The sequence below is a fragment of the Pimephales promelas genome, chromosome 13 (assembly GCF_988280905.1).
Source record: "Pimephales promelas chromosome 13, fPimPro1.hap1.1, whole genome shotgun sequence".
In the NCBI taxonomy this organism is placed as follows: Eukaryota; Metazoa; Chordata; class Actinopteri; order Cypriniformes; family Leuciscidae; genus Pimephales; species Pimephales promelas.
The window spans coordinates 30,967,747-30,993,342 of NC_142781.1; the positions used below are offsets into that span (position 1 = coordinate 30,967,747).

Genomic DNA, 25,596 nt, shown 5'->3' on the forward strand with positions numbered 1-25,596 from the left:
AAGAAATGAAATCGTCGATGCCCCCATGTCACGTTGTAGTCGTTGGTGTGGAAGTATTTTGGATTTCCTGTGAGTTCTGTTGACAATGTTCGCGCTTAAAAAAAACACAGTTTGCAAGCTCTGCTATGTGCGTGTACCATGTTCTTCCACTGACAGCACGACTAACATGGCAGGGTATCTTCTCGGGGACCACAAAAACATAGATTTATCTGTTAAACCAACAACTGTTTGTTTGTTTTGTGAACTTGAATGTCATCTTCTGTGAAGAAGACTGCAGTTACAAAAGAGAAACTATTGCAGGTTATTTCGCTTACGTTATTATATTATAAGCACTTTATGTTGTTAATAAATTTTTTAAATTAGACAATGTAGTGTGGTACGTTGCGAACAAAGGTCAGATAATATATTGCATAAAAGTCTAGTCTCAAAATGGCATAGCAACCTGTGCTTAAGAAAAATAAATGTAAAAATCGAGAATCGAATCGAACCGTGACTATTGAATCGAAGATTTGGAGAATCGTGACACCCCTGACATTGTTGCATAACAGTTTGTGCTAGAGACATGAAAGTCTGTGGCTTGTTATGGAGAGAAGTACTATTATTTAGCTAAGGTTGAGGTGTACTTGTGTTTTTGTTTTGTTTTTTGTGTTTTTTCTTCTCCATCTGGAGAAGTTGCAAGGAAATCTATGCGCATGCGTGTGCTGCTCGCATTATGTGAGGGTTAAAATCTGGAAAAATTAATATAAATACAATTAAAGTATATAAAATAAAAGAATATATTTATAAAAATAAAAATAAAAGTATATAAAATATATTTATTTATATTTAATATATTTTATGTACTTTAATTGTATTTAATTATTAATTTTACCAGAGTTTAACCAGATTTTACCAGTTATTCATTTTACTAGATTTTAACCCTCACAAAATAATCATAATTATTATTTGTATATATACCTGTATGGTGTACCAATATACATACAAACACACAAATATATATATATATATATATATATATATATTACTTTTTTTTTTTTTTTTTTTGTGTGTGTGTGTATTTATATTGGTACACCATCTGCCCACCCACTAGGCCACAGGCCAATAGGCTTTTTTTCTTTTCCACTTTCTGTTCGCCTGTTCTCCTTTTTCTTCAAGGTCTGACCTGTACCCATCATTCCCTTTCTATTCTTTTCTAGTCCTTTTCTAAGCACACCAGGGGCAATAAAATCAATTCTCAAAGACATGGCAGGAAGAGCATGTGAGAGAAGTCTTTAAAATGAAAGGAGCAGTGAGAGAGTGGAAGGCAGAGATAAGTAATGCAGTCTGAAGTCACGTAACAAAATATATATATATATATTCTCCCTTAATTATGCTGACGGGGAGTCACTCTGGCAGCGCTGCGCTTTCACCTCACAATCCAGCATCAAGAGCCTCCAGCGGCTCATGCTGTGCGCCCCATGCGTCCTAGGGTGCGTCGCTGGGCGACTCGTGATTGGCTGGTGGCGAAGCCCTTGATCATAGCCCCTGCTGAAATGACTGATGCCCACCAGGAGGGCACGAGTGTGTTTAGAACAAAAGCACTAATGTTATTGACAGGCCCGTCTCTCGCTCGCTCTATCCCTGCAAGGTGTGTTCATTAAAGCCTGGCTCGTTCCTCTGAGGAAAGACACATGTTTAATTGATAGTAGACAAGGATGGGTTATTATTTCACCCTCTTTGTGGCACTGGGTTTTTGTCACACTTGTTTTTGTTTCCTCATTTGCTTTGGAAATTTGACTCAACTTTCAGCGTTGAAGGACCCTTTGAAAACCCCTGTGGTGTCTTCACAATGATATTCTACTTGTATATATGACATTGTTTTGATTTAGAAACTGCAGTCAGTGCATATTATTCTATTCACGGTTATTTGTATAGTGCTTTTCACAATACATGTTTACAATACATGTCACGATTCGATACATATCACGATAATGAACTCACGATACGATATTATTGCGATGCTCCAAGACACATGATAAAAGGTTAACAAAAAATGTACTGTTGATTAAAATGCTAACTTTGATATTACATTGTGGGTTTAAATGAATAGGCTTGGACTTGGTGCTTGTAAGCCAAGGACAATGGTGACACCAGAATAACAATATTCATGATTCTGAAGATGAAATTACTTGAGTTATTGTAGATGCTTACACTAGATGTATGACCACTTTTTACTGGTAACATCAGATATTTGGCATTATCAGGACCAACAAATATTCCCCGATTGCATTATTATACATTATAATCAACATTATATTTTGTTGTTTAATGTACTTGCAGTAAAAAAAATGTTCTCACACAGTAAGTTTATTTTGGTGGGACCATCCACGATACATATTGTTGCATTTTTCTATTGCGATATATTGTGGCACGATATATTGTTACACCCCAACATGTTGTTTCAAAACAGCTCTACAGAAAAAAAAAACATTAAATAAAAAAAGTAATCAAAGAATCAAATGATGTGCGGAGAGTGTATAGATAAATATAGTCATTCGTATGTGGATTTGGCTGAAAAGTGAAATTAAATATTACAAATTGTGTAAAAATGTAGCATCTTTTATTTTAAAATTAAGCATTATATGAAACTTTGATAACTGCCTTAATCTTTTAAAATTAGTAGATGGTGAATTAAACTGCATTTGATATCACCTGTTAAATGTATAATAATTGTCATAATATATTATAATAAATGCGATGTAATATAATAATTACGTCAGCATATGAGTCAAATTGGATGACTACAGGGATTCATCTCAAGATCATTTAACAAAAATTATGAAAAAAAGTTCTGTCAAGAATGGACAATTGTTGAAAATAATCCAATCAGGAATGTTACAATAAGTCTGTGTATTGAAAATGTGCATCAAAAACAACACGGTGAACAGTGTCCACAAGTTTTTCCATTTTCGGATTGGCGTTTATTCTCTTTAGCATGCAGTGTGAAGTATTGCACTCAGTTCCCTGATCATTCCAATTCAATTTCAGCGTGTGAAGAACAAATTTATACTCGCATGCATTATGTATTACATGTGTTATCGTCTCTGATAACGCTCAGACTGCCATTTTCTCTCTTTTCTTGGAGAGTGAAGGCCCATTCAAAACATTCAGTTGTGTGGGGTTTCCAGGTGGACCTCTGCTTCTAGTAATAGTAAATACTGCCGTCTATTGTGCACAGGGATGCAACGATTACAGATTAAGTACGATTATTGTCTGAGAAATAATCATGATTTCAATTAATTTCACAATACTACTAATGTATAATATCACATGAACACTCAACACTAGATTTTAATGTGTTATTTATTGCTGCCACAACACAGTACAAAATTCTTAAATGACAAACAATAATCAATCTCTTTCTTTGAAATTAAAGAGAAGTGCTTTGTAAATATCCAGTATTTTCCTGTTAAAAATAACAAATTAAGTCAAAGGCTGCAGGGCTCTTTGATTGAAATAGATCACAAAGTTATTAGAAAGAAATTATTATTATTTGAGGTAGAAAACTTATCTTGAAAAACAATATCTTGTTGGTATTTGACTTGAAAACAGAAATAATACTATATAAATCCCAATGAAAATAAGAATAAACAAAGTCTTTGTATCTATTTAAGCTAAATATTAACCAAGTATTTATTTTAAAAGAATGTAGTCCAGGGCTTCTGGGTCTCTTTCTGCAAGGCTCATTTGATCAACTATATTACAAAAATGTGTAACAGTACAAATGTGCGCATCTACCACAAATGCAGGACATCAGTTCAGACTGGATTGCTTCACAAATCGTCACTATCTAACATTTTTATCTAGTTTTTACTCACTGACAAATGTCAATAATTTTTTTTCATAGTTTTTGTCATTCAAAACTAGATTTTATTTAGTTATCGTCTGTGAAAAAATGGCATTGACGAAAATAATGACGAAAATTATTAGTCAACGAAATTAGCAGTTACACCGAGCATATTATATTACAAAGCCTTATATATATATATATATATATATATATATATATATATATGTATGTGTATGTGTGTATATATATATATATATATATATATATATAATGTATGTGTGTGTGTTTGTGTGTGTGTGTAAAGTGTGGCAAGAAAACATTCAAAACATGAAAGCATAGATCCATGCTTTCATGTTGTTTATGCCAAATTCTGACCCTACAATCAAAATATTTTTCCAATCTTCTAGTGTACAATTTTGGTGAGTCGTGCAAGTTTTAGCCTCAGTTTTCTGTTCTTAGCTGACAGGAATATAAATCATCACATAAATCATATTTCCTTCCTATTCTGATGCTCAGTTTGAACTTTAGCAGATCATGATGTCCATTCATGTATAATGTTGGGATGCAGCCAAAATGAACATTTAAGATTAATTTATTTTGTTTTTATAATTACGTTTTATTTTTAAATTCATTTAGACAAAATAATATAGTTTTAATATTGGACAATTGTACTTTTCGCCCATGCAAATTATTGTAAATAATTATTGGCTCATCAATAACGTCATTAATGGTCAAATCGACCATTTTATATGATATTGTGCATACTTAGTTCCGTCCTTTTTGGCTGAATGGTAACCAATAGCTCAACAGCAATTCAGGGTTCTCTTGCACATCCTGGTCAAAAAGCCTCCTTAAAGTCTATCCTGCAATGTCTCAGGAGGACAGTATTGCTCCACAATCTTGCTCTGGCTCAATTATGGTATAGGACACACTCTTTTCATGATCCAGTCCATTCCTGATGGATACAATCAAGTCCCGTCCTTGTACATCCTGTTTCAATCAAAAATGCTGTAGTATAGAAGTGAAATGGGTTACGAATGTTGCTTTATGTTGACGTCAACCCCAAGTTTTGACAACCACAGAAGATCTGAAGTGGCTTTGAATGGTGAAGTGGGCAAAATCCGGGAATCGACCGTTTGAATCCACAAAGCTGGTCCGCGCTTTGAAACATATCCCAAGGTGGAATCGTCCCATCCTTACCTTGGTGTGAGAGTCGTTTCTACATCCGGGCAGGGGGTCCTATGTGCTAAATCCGCGATCAATACTGCGGCTTCACAGTAACGCCACAAGAGCTCTACGGTCAGATTCCCTTTTAGAGTAAACCATCCCGGCCTCGCCCACTCATGAGCGCTTGAATCTAGGGCCTCTGAGATTTGGAGATGGAAGGGTTTGTGTGTGGAATTCAGAAAGGAGCCCTGTAAAGCAGAAAGAAATATTTGGCCTTCACTGATGTCAGCGGGTAGTTATATGAAGTTTTCGGTAGTCATGCTTCAAAATAAGATGGTAATGCATTTTCCTGTATGGTAATGTAACCCATTGAGGGAAAGCACAGGTGCTTAAGAAACATTTTGCATGTGTTGAAAGTATGAGTGAGTGGCGTAAATAATGATAGAGGAACTTGTTTTGCGTGGATGTTTGATTTCTGGAATCTGATGGATATATCCATGGCTACCTGTGATCGCGTATCAAAAAGGATCGGACTCAATAGCGCCCCACCAGATTGAACGCGACAATGCTAAGTCTAAATTATTACAAGGTTAGTTTGTCTTAGTATTGACTTGGGGATGAGCAAATAACAAGGTTTTGAACACAATTTTTTAATGGTATAACTCAATGATATTTTGTTTAGGGGAGGGTAGGTGATTTTTTCCAGAACTTTTTTTTTTTGTTATGCTGGTTGAGTATCTCTTCATATCATAATAGCAATCACTAAGTTAAAGGGGTGGATAAGTATGATTTCACTTTTCTAAGTTTAGTGTAGGGCTGTCAAACGATCAATCGCGATTAATCGCATCCAAAATAAAAGGTTGTGTTTACATAATATATGTGGGTGCACTGTGCATAATTATTAATACACACACATGCTTGTGTATATATTTAATAAATATTTTCATGTGTATATACTGTATATTGATTTATATATAATTTATATTATATATAAATATAAATATTTTATATATAAATAATATGTGTGTGTGTGTATATATATATATATATATATATATATATATATATATATATAATTACACTCAGTGCACCCACATATATTATGTAAACACAAACTTTTATTTTGGATGCGATTAATCGTTTGACAGCCCTGCTTTAGTGAGTGTGTGATGTTGCTGTTTGAGCATAAACAACATTTGCAAAGTTACAACGCTTAAAGTTCAAAGCAGAGGAAGATATTAAGTTTTAAAGAAAAGGACTACAACAAACGACTACACGACATTCCTCCCGGGTTAGTGACATCACCAACCCTAAAATGTACATAAGCCCCGCCCCCAGGAACACGCAGTCCATGTTGAGAAGAGGAAAAGTTGTTGTATAATTTATCCTATTATTAATGTTTACGACATTACACATTCTTATGGATCGCCAATGCCACTATAGAATTGAACTGCTCTAATACAAGATACTCATTTGTATGGTCCTGTCAAGCAGACAAAAACATGAACATGATGAATAGGACATGGCTTTGCATGGTTAAATGACATACAGCTATTATCACTGAGGGTGTACTCACTTTTGTTGTCAGCTATTTTGACAATAATAGCTGTATGTTGAGTCATTTTTAGAGGACAGTAAATGTATACTGCTATTCAAGCAGCACATTGACTACTCTAAAATATATCCAAGTTTCATTTTTATAGTATTGTCCCTTGAGAAGATATTCTGAAATGTGATGTGTGTGTACTCGCTCACTTTCGTGAAATACTGTATATATGCTATGTGCTTTGAGACATGAGGTAGTTTAACGCCGTCTCCCGTGACACCTTTGTTTGCTCCCTTCTGTATTTGTTCAAGGAGTGTTGGCTTTGGAGACAGTCTGAAGGGATCTTATACTTTTAAAGCAAAATCGTTATTGCTAGTCTCTCCAAAAATTGCCTACCCTACCTTTTAAATTTTATTTTTTATTTTTTGTGGTGGAGCAAAACCAAGTTGACAGCTGGTTTTCAAGTGCTTCTCGTTACAAGTTTGACGTGTGTTCCCAAATGCGCATTAATAATTGACCCACATGCAGAGGTGATGTGATTATGCAGAGGTCATGTGATGCAGCATTTACTGTGAACGAGCTTTTGTGATGTGATAATGGAACCAAGCCATACTGTGATTTTTGTTTTATTACGTTAGGAAACAATTCCTCTAATGAAAAGAAATCCTCCTTAGTGTGTCGTTTTACTCTTAAGTGTCAAAAGTATGTATGTTAGTCAGTAATTATGTTAAGGTGTGTAGTTGATTCAGACCAAGTTGTTTCGCTAGTCAGTTTGACGAACCAAAGGATTGTGATTTGTTCTCACATAGTTGTTTATATTATTGGATTGGATTGGATTAGCCTTTATTGTCTCCTAAAGGAGAAATTCATCTTTGGCCTTCAGGAAACAGATGCAACACAGTATACATTATACATAACACATAACACACAAACATGAATTACAGATTATATTAATGTTAATAATAATATTATATCATGATTATTATTCTAAATTGACAAACATGGTTGTAATATAAAAAACCAACAACTAAATAGCAGTAACAATTTGGGTCTGCACACATTAAGTAGGTCTTAAGTGGGAGTATATTGAACCTACTTTGGTTCAAGATTAAAAAAAGGTTCATTAACCCCCGAGTTTATCTGCATTAGGTGCATCCCAAATATGCAAAGTAGAAGCTCGAGAACAGTTTGCACTGGCCCTCGGCTTCTGGCATGTTCAGCGAGACAGCTGTCCTCTCTGCGGCACTGCACATCAGGGGAGAGGCCTCCGACAAATTAAAAGAAACTGCAACAAAATAACCACTCCAAATCTCTCAACTCGTCCATTCCCTTACATTTCTTAAAGAGAAAGATGTAGAGACAGATGCCAGTTCCGCCTGTAAACAGCATCTGCAGTGGGAGTAGGTGGCATGGATCACGGGAAGGAGGTGCGTGCCCCTGTGCTCTGCTGCGGGAAGAGTTTTGGCTCATGCCAGCGTGTGTAGGAGGGATGCCAGTAGTGTAACTTTACACCTCAGTGTACACTTATTAGTTCACTGTAATACCTTCTGTTTTGAGCAGCCTGGTGTCTTTTTATCTGTTTGTGTAATTTAGTGTTTTAATGGATTCATCTTAGGCAATATGGGTGATGATCATAGATGTTTAAGTTTAAGAAAAGGTTTAAATTAAAGTTTTATCGTAATACTGTACAGTCAATATGAAAAGTGGAAGGTGATATCAATCTGAATAGGATATATTAAAGGGATAGTTCACTTTGAAATTAATTTTTGATGTTTTAGCTTACCTCAAGGGCATCCAAGATGCAGGTGTCTTTGCTTCCACAGTATTTTCAATTTTTATATTTTTAGATCAAATCGTTCTTGTCTGTCAGTCATATAATGGAGATATATGGGGTCCACCTCAAAGAGCAAAGGACGTGGCTGTGGTTACAAGAGGTAAAAATGATATATACTGTTACTGTGTCTTAGGCCATCAATGTACACTTACATGTACGAGTCATTAAATCATGTTTAATCTGGACTTCTCTGTGCATGCTCTTTGAGGTGGACCCCATATATCTCCATTATATGACTGACAGACAAGAACGGTTTGACCTAAAAATATCAAAATTGAAAATACTTTGGAAACAAAGACACCTACTGTACATCTTGGATGCCCTTGAGGCTAGCTAAAACATATCAAAAATTAATTTCAAACTGACCTATCCCTTCAACTGACATTTTTGTGAAAGACTAATCAGTCTTTTTTACTTGTTTTCATTACAAAGGAAAATAAAACTAACTTTCCTTAAAAAAAAAAATCCTCGAAACAAGATAGATTTACTTGAGAAGTGACAATGAAAGATAGTAAGGCTTGTTTTTAGAGATGTATTGTCAATAAGTAACACTGTGTATGTTGGTTTAATGTGTCACTTAAAAGGAAAAGTCTACCCAAAATGTTGTGTTTCAAACCTGTATGACTTAATTTCTATTTCACAACACAAAAGATGATGATTTGGAGAACGGTTGGGGTCCAAATAACGTCTTTCATTCATGGACAAAAAAACAGACATTTTTCAAAAAATTTTTCTTTTTTGTTCCACAAACGATCGTTAGTCGGACAGGTTTTGGAAAGACTTAAGGATGAGTAAATAATGACAGCACTGCATTTCCATTTTTGGGTGAACTTTTTCAAGTTTCACTCAGTGAAGTGATTTTTAGGAGATCCTTCAAAATTGACAGCAAATGGTTTGAAACTCCCATTATAAATGTACTTGTTTGGCGACGCCTTCATTTGTCTTGTCAACGAACATCCTTGAAAATGTCATATAATGAAAGTAAATTACACCGCACATGTCCTTTCATGTTGAATTTACATTAAGATATCACACTGGTTTGCAAATCCCAACTTTATTCTTTCTATTCTATAAAGCTGTTGTTCATGTGAAGTAAAGATGAAACATGTTTCAATAGGAGAAAGACAGGAAGAGACAAGAAGTGTGTTTTTGATTTCCACATTTCCTCAGGATGTCTCTTGCGAGTTGAAAGGCCTATTTAGTCTCTCGGCTCTCAGGATCTGCATTAGTCTCCAACGCTTCCATCAGACAAATCATAAAATCACTACCTGTCTCTTTTGTTGGTTACTTTCTCTGCTTCCCTTCATCTCACCTCAAGAGTTTGGACCAAAGAAGTCTGAAAGCAACCTGAGTGCAAACAAATCCGCCAAGTGAATAATGCAGTTGATGAGGGTTTGTTTGGATCTCCAACACCCGCTCATGATTGGAAATTGAACTTAAGTGCTCCACGGATCCTCATTATGGAGAACTTGGCTCCTAGTGCCGCCGCCGTGTTGTAATATTTGTGGAGCCCTGGGGGACTTTTTTTAAAAAAGCTCAGTTTTCACTAAGGTATGAGAGCTTTCAGATATTTAGAAGTCTTTAGCTTTTACCTTTTCATTTCTCCTGATTGCTGCAGCCTTTTGAGAAACTTGCATGAACTTACCGTAAAGTTTTAACTGCTGATTCAGTAAAAAAAATTCTCCCAGACTGCAGTAATTGGACTGGCACGGCACACTATACCATGTGAAATTAGAGTTGAATATAGCGATACGAAACTGCTCATTAAAACAATCTTCAGTGACACCTGTGACCATGTGCACCAGACACTGATCATTATTTTCAGGTTTTCACTTCATGCATGTCTTCGGCTGTCGGGAAGGATGCGTGCATCGCATTTCGTCTCCATCCTTTCATTATGTTTGATCAAATCACTCTTCATTAAAGATTTTTGTTATCCTGCTCTTGTAATTGGGCAGATGACAGTGGCCATGATTTTGTCAAGTGGGACCTATTACTGGATCACCGTGTTTTGTTGAGCTACATCCTAACGCTGATCATGAACTACCCCAAAAATTTGAGAAAATAATTGCCTACAAGTTGTAACCCCAATCTAATTGTTAACTAGCCTTAAATTATGCAAAAAAATTAATAAATAAGACATAGGGGAGCGCGGGGCACAACCTAACACGGGGTTAAATGTAACACAGACTTTTTACATAGTCAGTCAGGATCAAGGTTGTCTTTTCGCTTTTTTTTTTCTCTTGCTGCCAGAATACGGTCTCCCGCGAATTTGCGGAAAGTTTTGATTATATTTCGTGAAGATACTGGACAAAGAGTGTTTTGACACCATGCAAGTAAATTTTTTTTCCATGCAAGTAAATTTCCAAATCTAACTTTATATTGCCCTAATCACTGTCTTGTTGGCTCAAACATAGCATTGTTTTGAAACATGTCAGCAATTCCTAGCGACTGTTAGCTAGAGTTAAAATATGTAATACACAGCGGGGTTAGTTGTAACACAGTGTTACAAACAAGCCGCCAAGTGTACAATGAGAATCAAATGAAAACGGAGCCACAACTTTTTAGGTTTGAGTAAACATTTAACTTTGTTGGACTTTCACAAACAATGTTGGAATTTAAAATGTTTAAAATTTAGTGTACTATGAATGATAACTTGTTTATTTATTAAAAATATGGCCCGTTTTTAATGCAATAAACACTTTAAATTGTTATTTTAAGCTCATTTGTATTATTATTACTGTTATTATTATTAATCGTAATAATTGTACATGCAGCTGCCACACACAAATCTAATTTAATTGCAATTACAATATTTTATAATTTTATTTATTATTATTTATTGCAAAACTGTGCAGCCCTTTTCTGTCTCTATCCATGATATTGATACACAATAGAAGGATGATTGGATGAGGGATAGATGTGTGGATATCTTTCTATATAGATGCATAAACAATATCAAACTTTACAAATAAAATAGTACTGAATTATGTGTGTTACACACAAGTGTTACAACTAACCCCTCTGTCTGTTACAATTAACCCCGCATATGGTTGTAACATTTGCACTTCTGTCACTTTCAGTGCAACTGTACGAAAATGGTAGGTCCTAGAAAAAAACTTTAAGTGTTAATTTGTAGCAGAGATGTGTATGTTGCTTGTGTAAAAAAAAATATTAATCTAACCTAATTATTTTTTTAATTAATTGAGCCAAAACCAAAATGCGTTGTGCCCCGCTCTCCCCTACACTCACCTAATCTCAGTGTGTGTATTTAATAATAATTGCTTATGCCAAATTACTTATGTGAATATGTACATTTTTAACGTTTGAACTGTCAAGTCACTTAATTTTAATTCGGAAGGTAAACACATTTTCAGTGAGCATCCTACTCACTCCTCCTCCCTATAAATACTGTTTACAAACACACTTTCTTTTGAACTTAGGGCTGAGCAGAACAATGCTTCACGCAGGGAGAAATATTTTCGAGAGTCAGAGCCCGTCATGCACTGTGCTTTCGGGGGGAAACGGGAAAAAAAAAATGAAATAATGCTACGCATCAGAACAAAGAATGCTGTGGGGAAACCAAACCGACAGGGCTCAACAAGTATTAAATGAGTTTTTATGTAGCCTGGCTCACTTTTTGGGGAGATACTTTTTCTGGAGTCCTAGAGATCTGATCCCTGCTTGTTGGAAGCATTTGAAGAGTTGGATGAGTGATGCTTTCCATGATTTTCACGGCAGATGTTCTGTTTGTCATATGTTGAATTCATGAGCCGCTGGTTTGATGCTTAACTCAAGGCCGAAAGTGAAATATTGAACACACACACTCACACACATATATTCGGAAGCTGAAAAACTCAATATTTGAAAACAGGTATTGGGCCATTTTTGTTGTTGCAGTTTTTACTGTTGTATAAATGTAATTTTAAATGCCTCTATTTTTTTTTTTTTTGTTTTTTTTTTTGACAGCTAAAATGCATCTTCAGCCGTTCATATGGGGAGGTGGTTTGTTTAACCATGCCGGGAGAAGAAGCACGTAGGAATTTTTTTTCGGACCTCATTCTGGTGCAGGCAGCCAAGGCACCACCCCGCAGTAGAAAAACAGGTAAGTGTTTACCGTGGTTAATCCAGATTTATCTACACTTAGGTTGATGTTAACTAGGTTTTGAACCTTTTTAAGACTGCTTTACCAACTTTCAGCAATTGTATCTGTCAAGAACCATGAACAATTTAAGGAGTAGTTCACTTTTGAAAAAAGTTTTGCTGATAATTTACTCACCCCCATGTCATCCAAGATGTCCATGTCTTTCTTTCTTTAGTCGAAAAGAAATTAAGGTTTTTGATGAAAACATTCCAGCATTTTTCTCCATATAATGGACTTCAGTGGGAACCAAACAGTTCATGGTCCAAAAGTACAAACTGCAAACTGTTCAAAGGGCTTTAAACGATTCCAGACGACGAATAAGGGTCTTATCAAGCGAAACAATCGCTCATTTAAAAAATAAATAACAAAGTTTAAGTTTTATAAGCTACAAAGCTCGCCTTGCTCTGTTCTGTGACGCTTGTTTGTGACTCCTGTTCAAACTCGTTTATCAAAATGAACAAATCTTTTTTTCAAATCATTTGGTTCATTCAACGAACGAATTGACTCAGAAAAAGATTAGTTTTTCAAGAATATTATATTTTATTATTATTATTTATGTTGGTACATTGTTCAGTAATATATTGTGAGCATGTTTTGTTAAACTATACTTTCCCATTTCATTCATTTAACATATTTAATATTGGGGGTATGCAATCTTTTCTTTTTTAAAGGAACGCAATAGTTACTTTTCTAGGTAATTAGTTACTTATTTAATAATGTAACTCAGTTACTTTTTGTGAGAAGTAACTAGTAACTATAACTAATTACTTTTTTAAAGTAACTTTCCCATCATTGGTCACCTGTAAGTATTGGATTGCAAAATAACAAAAAGTACATGGAGAATCGGATTCAGAATGATGATCAAAACATAAAAAGTAGATCAAGTCCATCAACAGAACCAAAGCTTGCCACAGTCCCATACCTCTTTCTCGGTCGACATTTCATTCAGTTTTGATTTATATGCTGTTGAAAGTCTTATCATCGCGTTAGCTAACGTATGCATAAGCAAAGCTTCTTCGCTTATTCTTGGATCTGGAGATTCTGCACTCTTTCAGAAGATGCGTAATAGCGCCCCCTTCTGTATAACACTGAAAACATGGATTGCTGGAAAATTCCGTCAATGGCGAAGAGTTGATATTATAAATACTGCTATAAAACCACTGATTTGTCTGGACAGAAATAGACTTTTCAAAAATATCTTCAGAAGAAAGTCATACAGGTTTGGAACGACATGACTGCGAGTAAATTCATTTTTGGCTGATAACTACTAGTGCTGTCGCTTTTCTCATTGCAATTACTTCCACCACCGCTGCTGCTCCTCCAGAATTGCTACTGCTGTCGCTGCATAAATTGGGCATCCTGGGTGCTCCTCATTCTGAATATCTTCTCCTTGTGTTCGATTGCCATGCTCGTCGGCTGCCTCTCAGTTGGAGCCATTATAGCAGGGAATGGCTTGCAAGTGGAAATGCAAGCATCATGAGCCATTGATGCAGAGCTGGAGTCCTCCCATGGGTCGACCACGGGCATCTCTGAAGAAAAACTCTACGTCCTTTTGCAGCATAGCATCTGTGCTGGGAGAAAGGGGCTCTATTAAACGCCAGGCCATAACCATTAGCTATAATTACGCTCACAGTTAGCATGAATGCTTGCTAGCTGCTGCCACAAAGCAAATTGCTGAGGCTCGTGGCTCAATAATCGCCAGGCACTCTGCCCAGATCTTCGGATTAGGTCCTCAGGCCTGTTTGGCGAAGATTTTTTTTTATCCGTCAGCAATATTTTACAAGGCAGTGCCACATTAGCACTCTTTGCTTGGTGCGTTTGGTCATTTCTGGCAGTCTGTTTTTGGTTCGTTGTACAGATGCAGCCCTGAATTACTGCAGCTGTCAGGTTGTTCGTTGGAGCTCTTCAGAAATCGATAACACACTTTGCGGCCCACGCTGTGGTGGGAAGCGTTGCTTGACTTCATCCATATAATACTGGGCCTGGGTGTTTGTAATTCCTCTCGCTGATCTGGCACAGTTTCAGTGTCATCTGATTCTTTGAGTCGTTTAAGGCCATTTGCTCAGCATTTCATCTGGTGTTAAAACCCGATTCCTTTTCTGAACAAAATACAATTTTCTTTTTTTGTAATTCAACTTTTTTATTGTTCAACAGTCAAAACATCAGAGTACATCACATTATTCAGTAATCACCATTGCAATTACACACTCCGCCACTAGTCCCCATCAGTGGAATACAACCAAAACAAAAGCACATGAAAATTAAACAATTATTGAGCAGTCCTATTTACACCATTTTTATATGCTGCCAAAAATGGTCCCATGTTTCTTTAATTTCTCCCTCATTATGCAGTCTCCCCAACATGGTCTCATATGAAGCAATTTCAATCATCCCATCAACCCAGTCTTTAAGGTCTGGGGTTTTGGGGCGGAAAACACAATTTTCATAATGCCATTGCTAAGAGAACAGGTATTCTGATGATGTTTCTTGCACCACTCTTTTAGGATGGAGTGGTATATTGCATCCACAATATAATAAAATATAACAGATTACTGTTCAAAAGTTTGTGGTCAGTAAAACTATTCCAGTTATTCAGCAAGAATTGATCAAAATGACACAAAAGATATTTGTAATGTCACAAAATATCCACAAATATATAAAGAAACTGTTTTCAATATTTATAATACAATTATTTTTTCTTTGAGCAGCAAAATCAGCATATAGGAATGATTTCATAAGAATCATGTCACTGAAGAATGGCTGCTTTATACCATCACCCGATGAAATTACCTTTTTTAAAATATATTAAAACACAAAAGTGTTTTTACTTGATCTTTACCTATCTGTATCTTTTACTGTTATTGAAATAGTTCCTCTTATTGGGGTAAAATATAAAAAAATGATATTTAAATATGTTATAAATATTGTTAAAAAGCAATAAAAATATGTTTTTGGTCATGAATCAGACGTAAGGAAGTACAAAACAAAATCATTAATTATTATCCGTAATCATTAATCATTAATCGTAATCATTAATTTGAATCCGACCTGTTAGATTCCTCATGATTTCTGTCTGTTGTTACGTTGTACTGAGGGATTGTGTGTGTCTTTGTGTTTCCAGTGTGCTCTCTGGAGGTGCTGACCCTCGCTGAAGACCCCGGCCCTCGACAGCTCTCGCCAGAGGAGCAGAGGCGATTGGAGGAGCAGGAGGAGAACACCTTGCGCGAGCTCCGCCTCTTTCTCAGGGACGTCACAAAGCGGCTCGCCACTGACAAGCGCTTCCAGATCTTCAGCAAACCCGTAGACATTGAGGAGGTGGGCTGTTACTGCACGTCAGCAACTGTAGTATGAATAATGCCTGTAGGCTCTGTACTCGGTTCGTTCAATATTACCATCTAATTAGCCGCACCTATGGTTTATTAGCAACCCCCAGACCAAACAAATCAAATGATTGTCATTATACAACAGCTGCAGGCAGGATCTTTACTTGAATCAGTAAATTTGAGGAGGCAATTAAAAAGTTAATCAATATAAGAAGCAAACGAGGAGGACGGTGCGTCTATGAATACAGAGTGAGACATAATTTCGAAGTTTGTTATAGTGTGAAGCTCACAAAGCCTGTCAAGAAAATGTCTGGGTCACGTGTATCTTCGGTTTTGTAAAATTATTGAAATAAAGCTACAATGCAAAAGATCTTATCCTTAAAGGAGTAGATCACTTTTAAAAAAAACTTTTGCTGATAATTTACTCACCCCCATGTCATCCAAGATGTCCATGTCTTTCTTTCTTCAGTCGAAAAGAAATGAAGGTTTTTGATGAAAACATTCCAGGATTTTCTCCATATAATGGACTTAAATGGGAACCAAATGGTTCAAGATCCAAAAGACAGTTTCAGTGCAAACTGTTCAAAGGGCTTTAAACGATTCCAGATCATGAATAAGGGTCTTATCAAGCGAAACGCTCATTTAAAAAAATAATGAATAATGCTTCATATATTTGAGGAAACTGTGATACAATATTTTCAAAATTCTTTGATGAATAGAAACTACAACAGAGCAGCATAAATGTTAAATATTTATTTAGTCCTTGCTGAATAGGTATTTATAAAAAAAAAAAAGTAATAAACTGAGCTGACCTCAAACGTTTATACAGTTCAGATGCAAAAGCCTCTAAGTGGCATTTGATCATTTTTTTTATCAGGGTTGTATATATAAGTTCAGTAATTTCACTTAAATGACTATTTAATCAGTTATTTCACTTGACAATTAATAGGTAATCTTCATTGCCATTAAAGTGAAATTACTGAACTTAAATATGCAAACTTGATAAATTATCATTCTAAAAGAAAATTTAAAACGACACTTAGAGGCTTTTGCATATATATATATATATATATATATTATAGAGTTTTTACAAAAAAAAAAATACAAATGTATATATTTGAAAGTGTTTTTATAAGTGTCTCTGTTTTAGGTGTCAGACTACCTCGAGGTTATCAAACAGCCTATGGACTTGTCCGCCATCATGATGAAGATCGACACTCACAAGTACACGGTCGCCAGTGATTTTCTAGTGGATGTTGACCTCATTTGCAGCAACGCGTTAGAGTACAATCCAGACAAAGACCCAGGAGGTAAATATACTATATAGAGCAACTGGATAAATATAAGAACATCAAGTCTTATAGGGTGATATGCAGCAACAGAAAGTCATTCATTTTTAAAGAGATTTGGTGCAGAATAAGTTGGTTATGTCATGTTATCTTACCTTGTATCTTAAAGTAACTTTTGAGAATTGATTTCGAGCACTTGACTAAATAAACAAAAATTTTTTTTACACTATTTTCTAACACTATTTTAATACAAATAGTGGCAAATATAACAATATGATCCATGCATAAAATGTATGATGAATTATACAGTATATGCATAACAGAAAATCAATTTTTGACATTTAAGTAGTGTTTTTACTAGTTGATGAACTAGTCGATACACTCCTAGTACTTAATACGGGTTTTGTGCAATATACTTCTGTATTCTGCAAAACAGGTTGCTTCTCTTCCGTTTCAGGTCTTTTGTATGTGCTTTGTTAAATATAGAGCTGTTTTAATCAAGAATGTACCAAATATGAGCATAAATGTTGTCCATTGCATATACTGATTGATATCAAAAAGGTTTTATTTTTCTTCTCAGTAACATTCGATATTATTAAAATTGAATAACGGCAAAAATAACTAGCTAGGTTTGCTGATTATCTTAAAATTGTATTGATGTCGCCGTAAGTTAGCACTTTTTCCAACAAGCGGATGCGTTGAGACCTGTTTCATGTTTATTCATGTGACGTCTGGCATTAAGGCCAATTTAGAGCTTCAACAGTGAAAAAAGCAGCAGCGTCTGCCGTACTTGAAGTGTAAAGGACATTAAATGAATGATTAATCAGTCAGACTTGGTTCTTCAATGAAAAATATGAGAATTTAAGGACAGGAAATGCAGCTAGACATTAACCCATTCACCCTTCTTCATTCAAAAGTCACAGGAAATCATTGTCACTGATCTCTCCGCAGAGTAAAAATGGCACTATAATGAGCAGTCTCCATAAAACCCATTCATCGGTGTAATGGATTTCTTGCTATTCTCGGGCCATACAGTAGGTCAGTTGGGACACTTTGTAGTTTAGATATTTATTGATGGTAATGGACATGCAATATATGTACATAGTACAGTGAATAGAAACTAAACCAGAATGAATTGAGCCATGGAAACACAGTAGCTGAAATACTGACTCAGACCATATAGCAGGTGTACTCCTGTCCTGCACAGTTTATCTGCAACCCCAATCAAACACACCAGACTTTAATTTTCAAGTGATCCAGAAGACCTTAATTGGGTGCTTCAGGTGTGTTTGATTAGGGTTGAAGATGAACTGTGAAGGACAGTCGATCGGCAAGAGCAAGGTTGGGCACACCTGCCATATAGCATTGCAAACATCACTCGCAAACCCATCGATTATTAATGTGGTAAGGAGCCCTTCTGATGTGAAAAGCATGCTTTATTTAAAAAGAGCAACATGTTCATATTAAAAACCGGTCCAAACTGTCATACTATTACCACATCATTGTTTATCATAGACGTATACACTAGACGTCACCTTGGCTACGGCAGTTCATTGGAACGAATGCGTCAATAGAGCCGCCATCTTGAAACAGGGGAGCCCCTCCACTTTAATGCATCAGCGTCAATGTAGTAGACACGGGTCTAACGGAAATAAAATCACCATAAATCATCATGAATGCGATTTTTCTTGTTTTTTTGGTTTGTTCCAACGGTCAGACATGTATTTATCATTGATTCCAGAAAGAAAAAAACATTTTTTTTTTTCAAAAACATTCTTCCTAGTTCAGATTTCATCTGTAAACATCATACACTGCACAAAAGTCCGCCACCATCAATGAATTCGACGTAAAGGCAGAGATAGCAGCGTTACCTAGCTACTTCCTATGACAAGACCCCTGTTCCAAGATGGCGGCGGTTTTGACGCATGCTTAGAGCCCCAAGGTGAGGTCTAGTGTATACGTCTATGATTGTTTATGAGCGAAGTGAGGTAAGATGGCCGTGTATTATTATTTGATTTCTGAATGTTGGAAGTCTGCTAGCTGGCTACTTCTGCGCAACACTTAAAGGGATACTCCACTATTTTTTGGAAATAGGCTCATTTTACCACTCCCCCAGAGTTAAACAGTTGAGTTTTACCTTTTTCGAATCCTTTCAGACGATTTTTTTGATATTTAGAAGTATATCAGTAACCAGACAGTTTCTGGTCTCATTGACTTCCATACTATGGAAGTCAATGAGACCAGAAACTGTTCGGTTACTGATATACTTCTAAATATCAGAAAATTAGCTGAATGGATTCAAAAACGGTAAAACTCAACTGTTTAACTCAACTGGCGGAGTTGTAATATGAGCCTATTTCCAAAAACAGTGGAGTATCCCTTTAAGATTTCAGTTTGTCAGGACTTAACTCCCAAAAGTCTGGATTAATCGGTCAGCCATTGAAGGTTGTTGGCTAAATGCAGCCGGTGCCTATGAATAAATCATAGTAGCCCATTTGCTGGGAGAACGTGGGTCATTTGTTTAAATGCAGCGTTCACAGAGGAGCCACTGAAGGAACGAGACAAAACGCAATTAGCTACATTAATAAGGAAACTGAAAGGGGCTTCTGGTCCATTTAGAGCAGGGGAATATGGGATTTAGGAGCTGTCAAAATTCCATTTGTTAGGCATTACTCTCACAAGTGAAGCATGAACATTTCACTTAAAATCTGTTCCATTGCTATATAGGTATTATTTTTGTTAATGCACTGTTGTTGTTAGTGTGCATCAATTCTGTTCTTCGAATTGCAGTGCAGATCCAAATAGATTATGGAAACCTCCCTTTATTAAAGAGAGCCTTGCAGTGGTTGTTCATTCAAGTCCGATTCCTAGAAAATGTGCTCTTTGAAATCGTACCCCAGCTGAAGTTTCAAAATCACATCTTGGTATGCAAGTTTTAAGGGTTTTCTACTGTAATTCAAATGATTTAATTCAGAGCTGCCCCTGGACATCAGCCTCCCTGCTGGGTTTCCTGACAGCCCTGCTCTTCAACTTTAAAGACTGCATCCTAGTTCACATAGATCATACTGAAAGTATGTGCTTAGCTGGGGATGTTGAAGTAGGGTATGTAAAATGTGTTATTCATATATAAAATATTTATATATATATATATATATATATATATATATATATATAAATAAGGGCTGGGCAATGATTAATCGCATCCAAAATACAAGTTTGTGTTTACATAATATATGTGTGTGTGTGTGGTGTATAACTATTTTGTTTATATAAATACACACTCATGCATGCATGTATATAAGAAATATTTGCATATATATAATTTATATATATTATACAGGATTAATATTATATATGAATATAAATATTTGATATATTAACAACCCATTTTTCATAAATATATACGCTTGTGTGTATATTTATATATACAAAATAGTTATACACACTACAGACGCATAGATTATTTAAACACAAACTTTTATTTTAGATGCAATTAATCACGATTAATCGTTGCTCAGCCCCTATATATATATATATATATATATATAGTATTTACGTGCAAATAATTCTTAAATATATACATGCATGAATATATGTATTTATAAATACAAAATAATTATACACAACACACACATAATGTTAACACAAACTTTTATTTTGGATGCAATTAATCGCAACTAATCTTTGCACAGCCCTAATTTAAATGTCTTTGTGTATTTATATATACCTTTTTATTGTTGATAAAATGCAGTACTCTTTAAGTAGTAAATATTGCTATTTTATTCCAAGCATAGTCTAAATTCTGTGGGAAGGCAGATCTCCAGGAGCTGGATTGAGCAGTGCTGATTTAATTTCTCTCAGATCCATTTGTTTATTTGTCAATTTTGGCACTAGCAGTCTGAGATCTTTGAACAGCACTTTGAAAGTCAAAATAAGTGTGTTTACACACTCTTCCTCTCAGCCTGCCTTTTATATCCTTGACTGGAGTAAAGAGTGTCCTCTCACTCGCTCTAGATGGCTTAATTAGGCCCATCTTCCAATTAAGAGGCAACCTTTGCCAGATCCTGACCTCCAGCCTGTCCTGGAGTAATGAGGACTACCCAGTAGCGTGCTCTCTCTTCTCTCACGCTCACACACACTTTTCCTTCCTACATGTTTAATAGCTGCTTGATTTAACGATAGAGAGAGAGAGGAAAGAGGATAGAATGCAAATGGTTGCTCTGAGAAATTTGAGAAAACACAGTAATCCCCGTTCTCACACCAGTGTGTTTTTGTCAACAGAAATACTTTGATTGACTGCCCGTGGAGCACTCCTGCCTCCAGAAGTATTTTTCAGATTTCCGAATAAAAAATCCGACTGAATCACAGAGTCGTTGCCGTCATTACAGCGCCAAAATTGTTTTTATTTTTGGATTTGATTTTTGGATTTGGATTTCCAAAATCTTAGTTTGTTCTTGTTTATTTTTGGTAAATCTTTGTGTCTGGAAAAAATGTAGAGCACTGAAATGGTTGTGATATCTGTGATTTAAATTAAAACCATTTTATCTCAGTCAGATGGTCAAAATAAAGTGATTGGAGTAGCTTTTCAGCATGTCAAAGGGCGTTTTGTTTCAAAACCTCTGTCTTATTCTCTGTGTGGTGCACTATGTGGCTTTCACTTTGTAGGGAACAGTGAATGAGTCGTTGTTTGAAACTGTTTCAGTATAGACCATAGTTAGGTTAGACGCCAAATTGAATTTACACAAATGAAATGAGGCTGTGAGGGATAGACGTACTAATAATTTTCTCACAACTTACGAAATTACGTTTTGTTGGCTTAACAATCAGTAGGGGTGTAACGATACCCTCGTGTCAAGTTTCGATACATATCACGATACGATATTATTGAAATAATCCAAGACATATGGTAAAAGGTTAACAAAAAATGTACCGTTGATTAAAATGCTAACTTTGATATTACATTGTAGGTTTAAATGAATAGGCTTGGACTTGGTTCTTGTAAGCCAAGGACAATGGTGACACCAGAATAACAATATTCCTGATTCTGAAGCTGAAAATACTGAGTTATTGTAGATTATTGCACGCTTTCACTGACTAGATATATTCAAAATAATCAGACATTTGGCATTATCAGGACCAACAAATATTCCCCCATTGCATTATTATACACTATAATCAACATTATATATAGGAATTCAATGTAGTACTTACACTAAAACTCTAAAAACTTGATTTTTTTCTCACACAGTAATTTTTATTTTAGGGGGATTATCCACGATACGTCACTATCCACGATACGTATTGTTGCATTTTTGTTTTGCGCTATATTGTGGAATGATACATTGTTACACCCCTAACAATCAGTACGTTGTTAAACAATTCACTGAAGACACTGTTCTTCTATCCCTCACAGCCTCATTTTTATTCCTGTTAAAAATGAAAGGCATAGTTCACCCAAAAATGTATGTTGTTCCACACCCGAGTTTCTTTCTTCAGCTGAACATATTATAAACAATGCTGGTAACCAGACATTGACTTCCATTATAGGAAAAAAATTCTATGGAAGTCAATGGGGACCAAAAACTGTATGTTTACCAGCATTCTTTAAAATATCTTCTTTTATGTTCAGCTGAAGAAAGAAACTCATACAGGTTTGGAATTACATCAGTAAATGATGACAAGAGTTTATTTTTCCAGGTGAAGTATCCCTTTAAATATCATGCTATCCTGATTAAAATCTATATATACTGTATGTAACTGCATTTGTTTGATGAATGCGCATTTGAATGCACATTTTAACTTATATTTTAGGCCTGTAATAAGCCATGGAAAAAAAAAAATATATTTACATGGTGACACTAATATCACCATCTTACCATTTATATGTATTATATTCGTTAATATCTTTGCTCCTATTGGTGGTGACTGCAGTTTTCATTTGCTTAAATTTAAACGTTTCCCAACATGACATTGGCAATGTATATGGCTGTTCATGTTGTCAGAATTCATCAACTCTTTTAGAAAATAACTGCAGCAATGCCCATTCAGACTTATACAAGGATAGACTTAGATTTAGTACTTAATTTTTAAAGTTTGTCCATAGCCAGCAGGTAGCTGGATAAAAAATAACAATAATAATAATTAGTTCCCTTGACAATGCAGGAATAAATTATGCTGCTTATTTAAACTGTCTACACCTTGTTGATTATAACGGGCGAGCTTGTGTTATGTTGTAATCGTCATTTTTTTTCACGATTAGCTAATTGCAGTCTTTGTATTTTAGTCTTGATTATTTATTGTGCTGTTTTAAAACCCAGAAATCTTTCTGTCAGTCTTTTGATTGCTCTTTCTTCATCCACCCAAATGAATTTTTCATTGACTGTGGCCTTACCGTCTTCCATTATGCTTGCATACAGATAAAATCATCCGCCACAGGGCCTGCAGTCTGAAGGATACTGCACACGCCATGATCGCCTCTGAACTGGACCCTGAATTCGACCGCATGTGCGTGGAGATCAAGGAGTCCCGCAAGAAGAGAGGTGATGCAACACTTTCTTTGAGCTAGCTAGACTTTCAGTTCACACGTTGTACTGTATCAAAAAAATGTCACAAATCAATCTTCTTGCCCAAAACACATGCACACGTTTTGCAACATTTGCAGTTATCGTTTTAAACGCTCCAGGTTTAGACCAGTTTCGGCGGATTTAGATTGAAAACAATTTTTTTTAGTGCTGTAGTGCTGTATTTATGTACTTGTTTTTATTTAATGCATTTGTTTTATTTCATTTTCTTTTCTTTTTATTTGCCTTTTAGGTAGTTTGCATATAAATAAACAAATAAATAAATAAATATAGTATGTATTGTTTGTTTATAAGTATGTATATACTGTAAATAAATATTTATTATTTATTTCTACATGGCTTATGCATGCAAATAAATAAACAAATTAGTAAATGCCTTTGAATAATTAATATACCAGTCCTTAAGAGACTTACGGTTACAGGGTATAATTTAGGATAATATGCAAATTGGGTTTCAGCCCTAGATTTTTGCATGCACGCCAGTACCTTGTTTAACACCCATCAGCACTAATATTGTGTTAGAGGTTTAATCCTTAAAGGCACATAATGTTGCGCTGTTCGTTTTAAAGAAAAAAGGCAGCATTTTCCAGGAAAAAAAAGATTACTGTAGTTCACATTAAAGGCTGTTGCGAGAGTTTTGGCGACGAGCTCCCCCGCACCCTTTAATCACCAGGGGGTTTTCTCTCCGAATGATTTAGCTCAGGTTCCTGTAATTCGTTCATTTTGTGTCCGCTGTAACGAAAATCTCACACGGCCCCCCTCCGAGCCGCCCCTCGGTTCCTTTTCATTTTGCACCGGTTCAGTGTTGAACGATTACGGTGGGGTAAAAAATGACCTGCTCTAGAGAAGTGCTGTTGAATATTTTATATGGTGCAGTGGAGAAGTTATGGGTATCGGTATTGTAGTGTTCAAGTTTTAAGTTGGGCTGCATTGAATTAAAAACCACCATGAAATGGCTTGACAAGGGCAGTTTTCTTTCCTATGTTGATGTGTTTACCTTTAAAAACAAGAAATTGGGATCAGGCTTGTCGTTTTTTGGATATAGAGGTAGAAATCTCTAATTTCCTTTAAAGCTAATAACATGATTTACTGCTATTGCCAATTGACCTATGGCTAAGCCACACCCTCAAACGCGATGAGCCAATCACAGTGCACAGCTAACTCAATACACTCGGACATTCTCTGCGTCCACGTCCATTGAAATGCATTGCAGTTAATCAGTTTTCATTCGTTTTTTTCTTGTCATTTTAAGTTAAAAATGGTCAAACGGTGTGCATTGGGTACATGCAACTCCGACATTAGGTTCCCGAGAGGCTGGGCGACGGTGTGTATTATTTACCCCCTTTCCCAAGCCACATCTCAACCGAGATAAGTGTCTGCTCTGGATTAAGTTCGATTAAGTTATCCGGTAGACCACGACACCAACTAAACGTGGATAAATTAAACAAGGATGTCTACATCTGATCTAAGTTAAGTCAACAACGTATTTGAACGTTATCTTTAAAATCGCTAACGTTAGCCTAACATTAGAAAACGTTAACGTTAGCTTCTAGCTGCGTCGTACATCATGTCACATAGCTTCATTAACGTATCTGTAAATAACCGAGATAACAAATGTTAACAATGTTGTGCTGAATGATTGATGTAAATACTGTAGCACCAAACAGTGATCGCAACGATACGCGGTTTATCACGTTTACACTGTGACCTGGACATTTTTGCCTGGAGCTGAAGCTTTTCATCGACTTTCTTAACAATAAAATTATTAATATAACCCTCCAATGCATATTTAAGGCCCTTTCGGTGACTTCTAGAGGATATATAATCTTTCTGTCCCCAAAAATCATCAATTGCCTCCTGTGAAATGTCTCCTACTGCCATAG

General features: G+C 35.8%; 1 protein-coding gene across 2 annotated transcripts in view; it reads left to right on the forward strand.

Annotated features, from left to right (window-relative positions):
* atad2b (ATPase family AAA domain containing 2B) overlaps positions 1-25,596 on the forward strand; it is a 99,087-nt gene that overhangs the window by 20,364 nt on the left and 53,127 nt on the right. For both annotated transcript variants that reach the window (XM_039690164.2, XM_039690166.2), the window contains exons 20-23: positions 12,346-12,481; positions 15,642-15,835; positions 16,994-17,153; positions 23,549-23,671. In XM_039690164.2, coding sequence (XP_039546098.2) covers positions 12,346-12,481; positions 15,642-15,835; positions 16,994-17,153; positions 23,549-23,671 — 613 coding nt within the window. The remainder of the gene's footprint in view (positions 1-12,345; positions 12,482-15,641; positions 15,836-16,993; positions 17,154-23,548; positions 23,672-25,596) is intronic.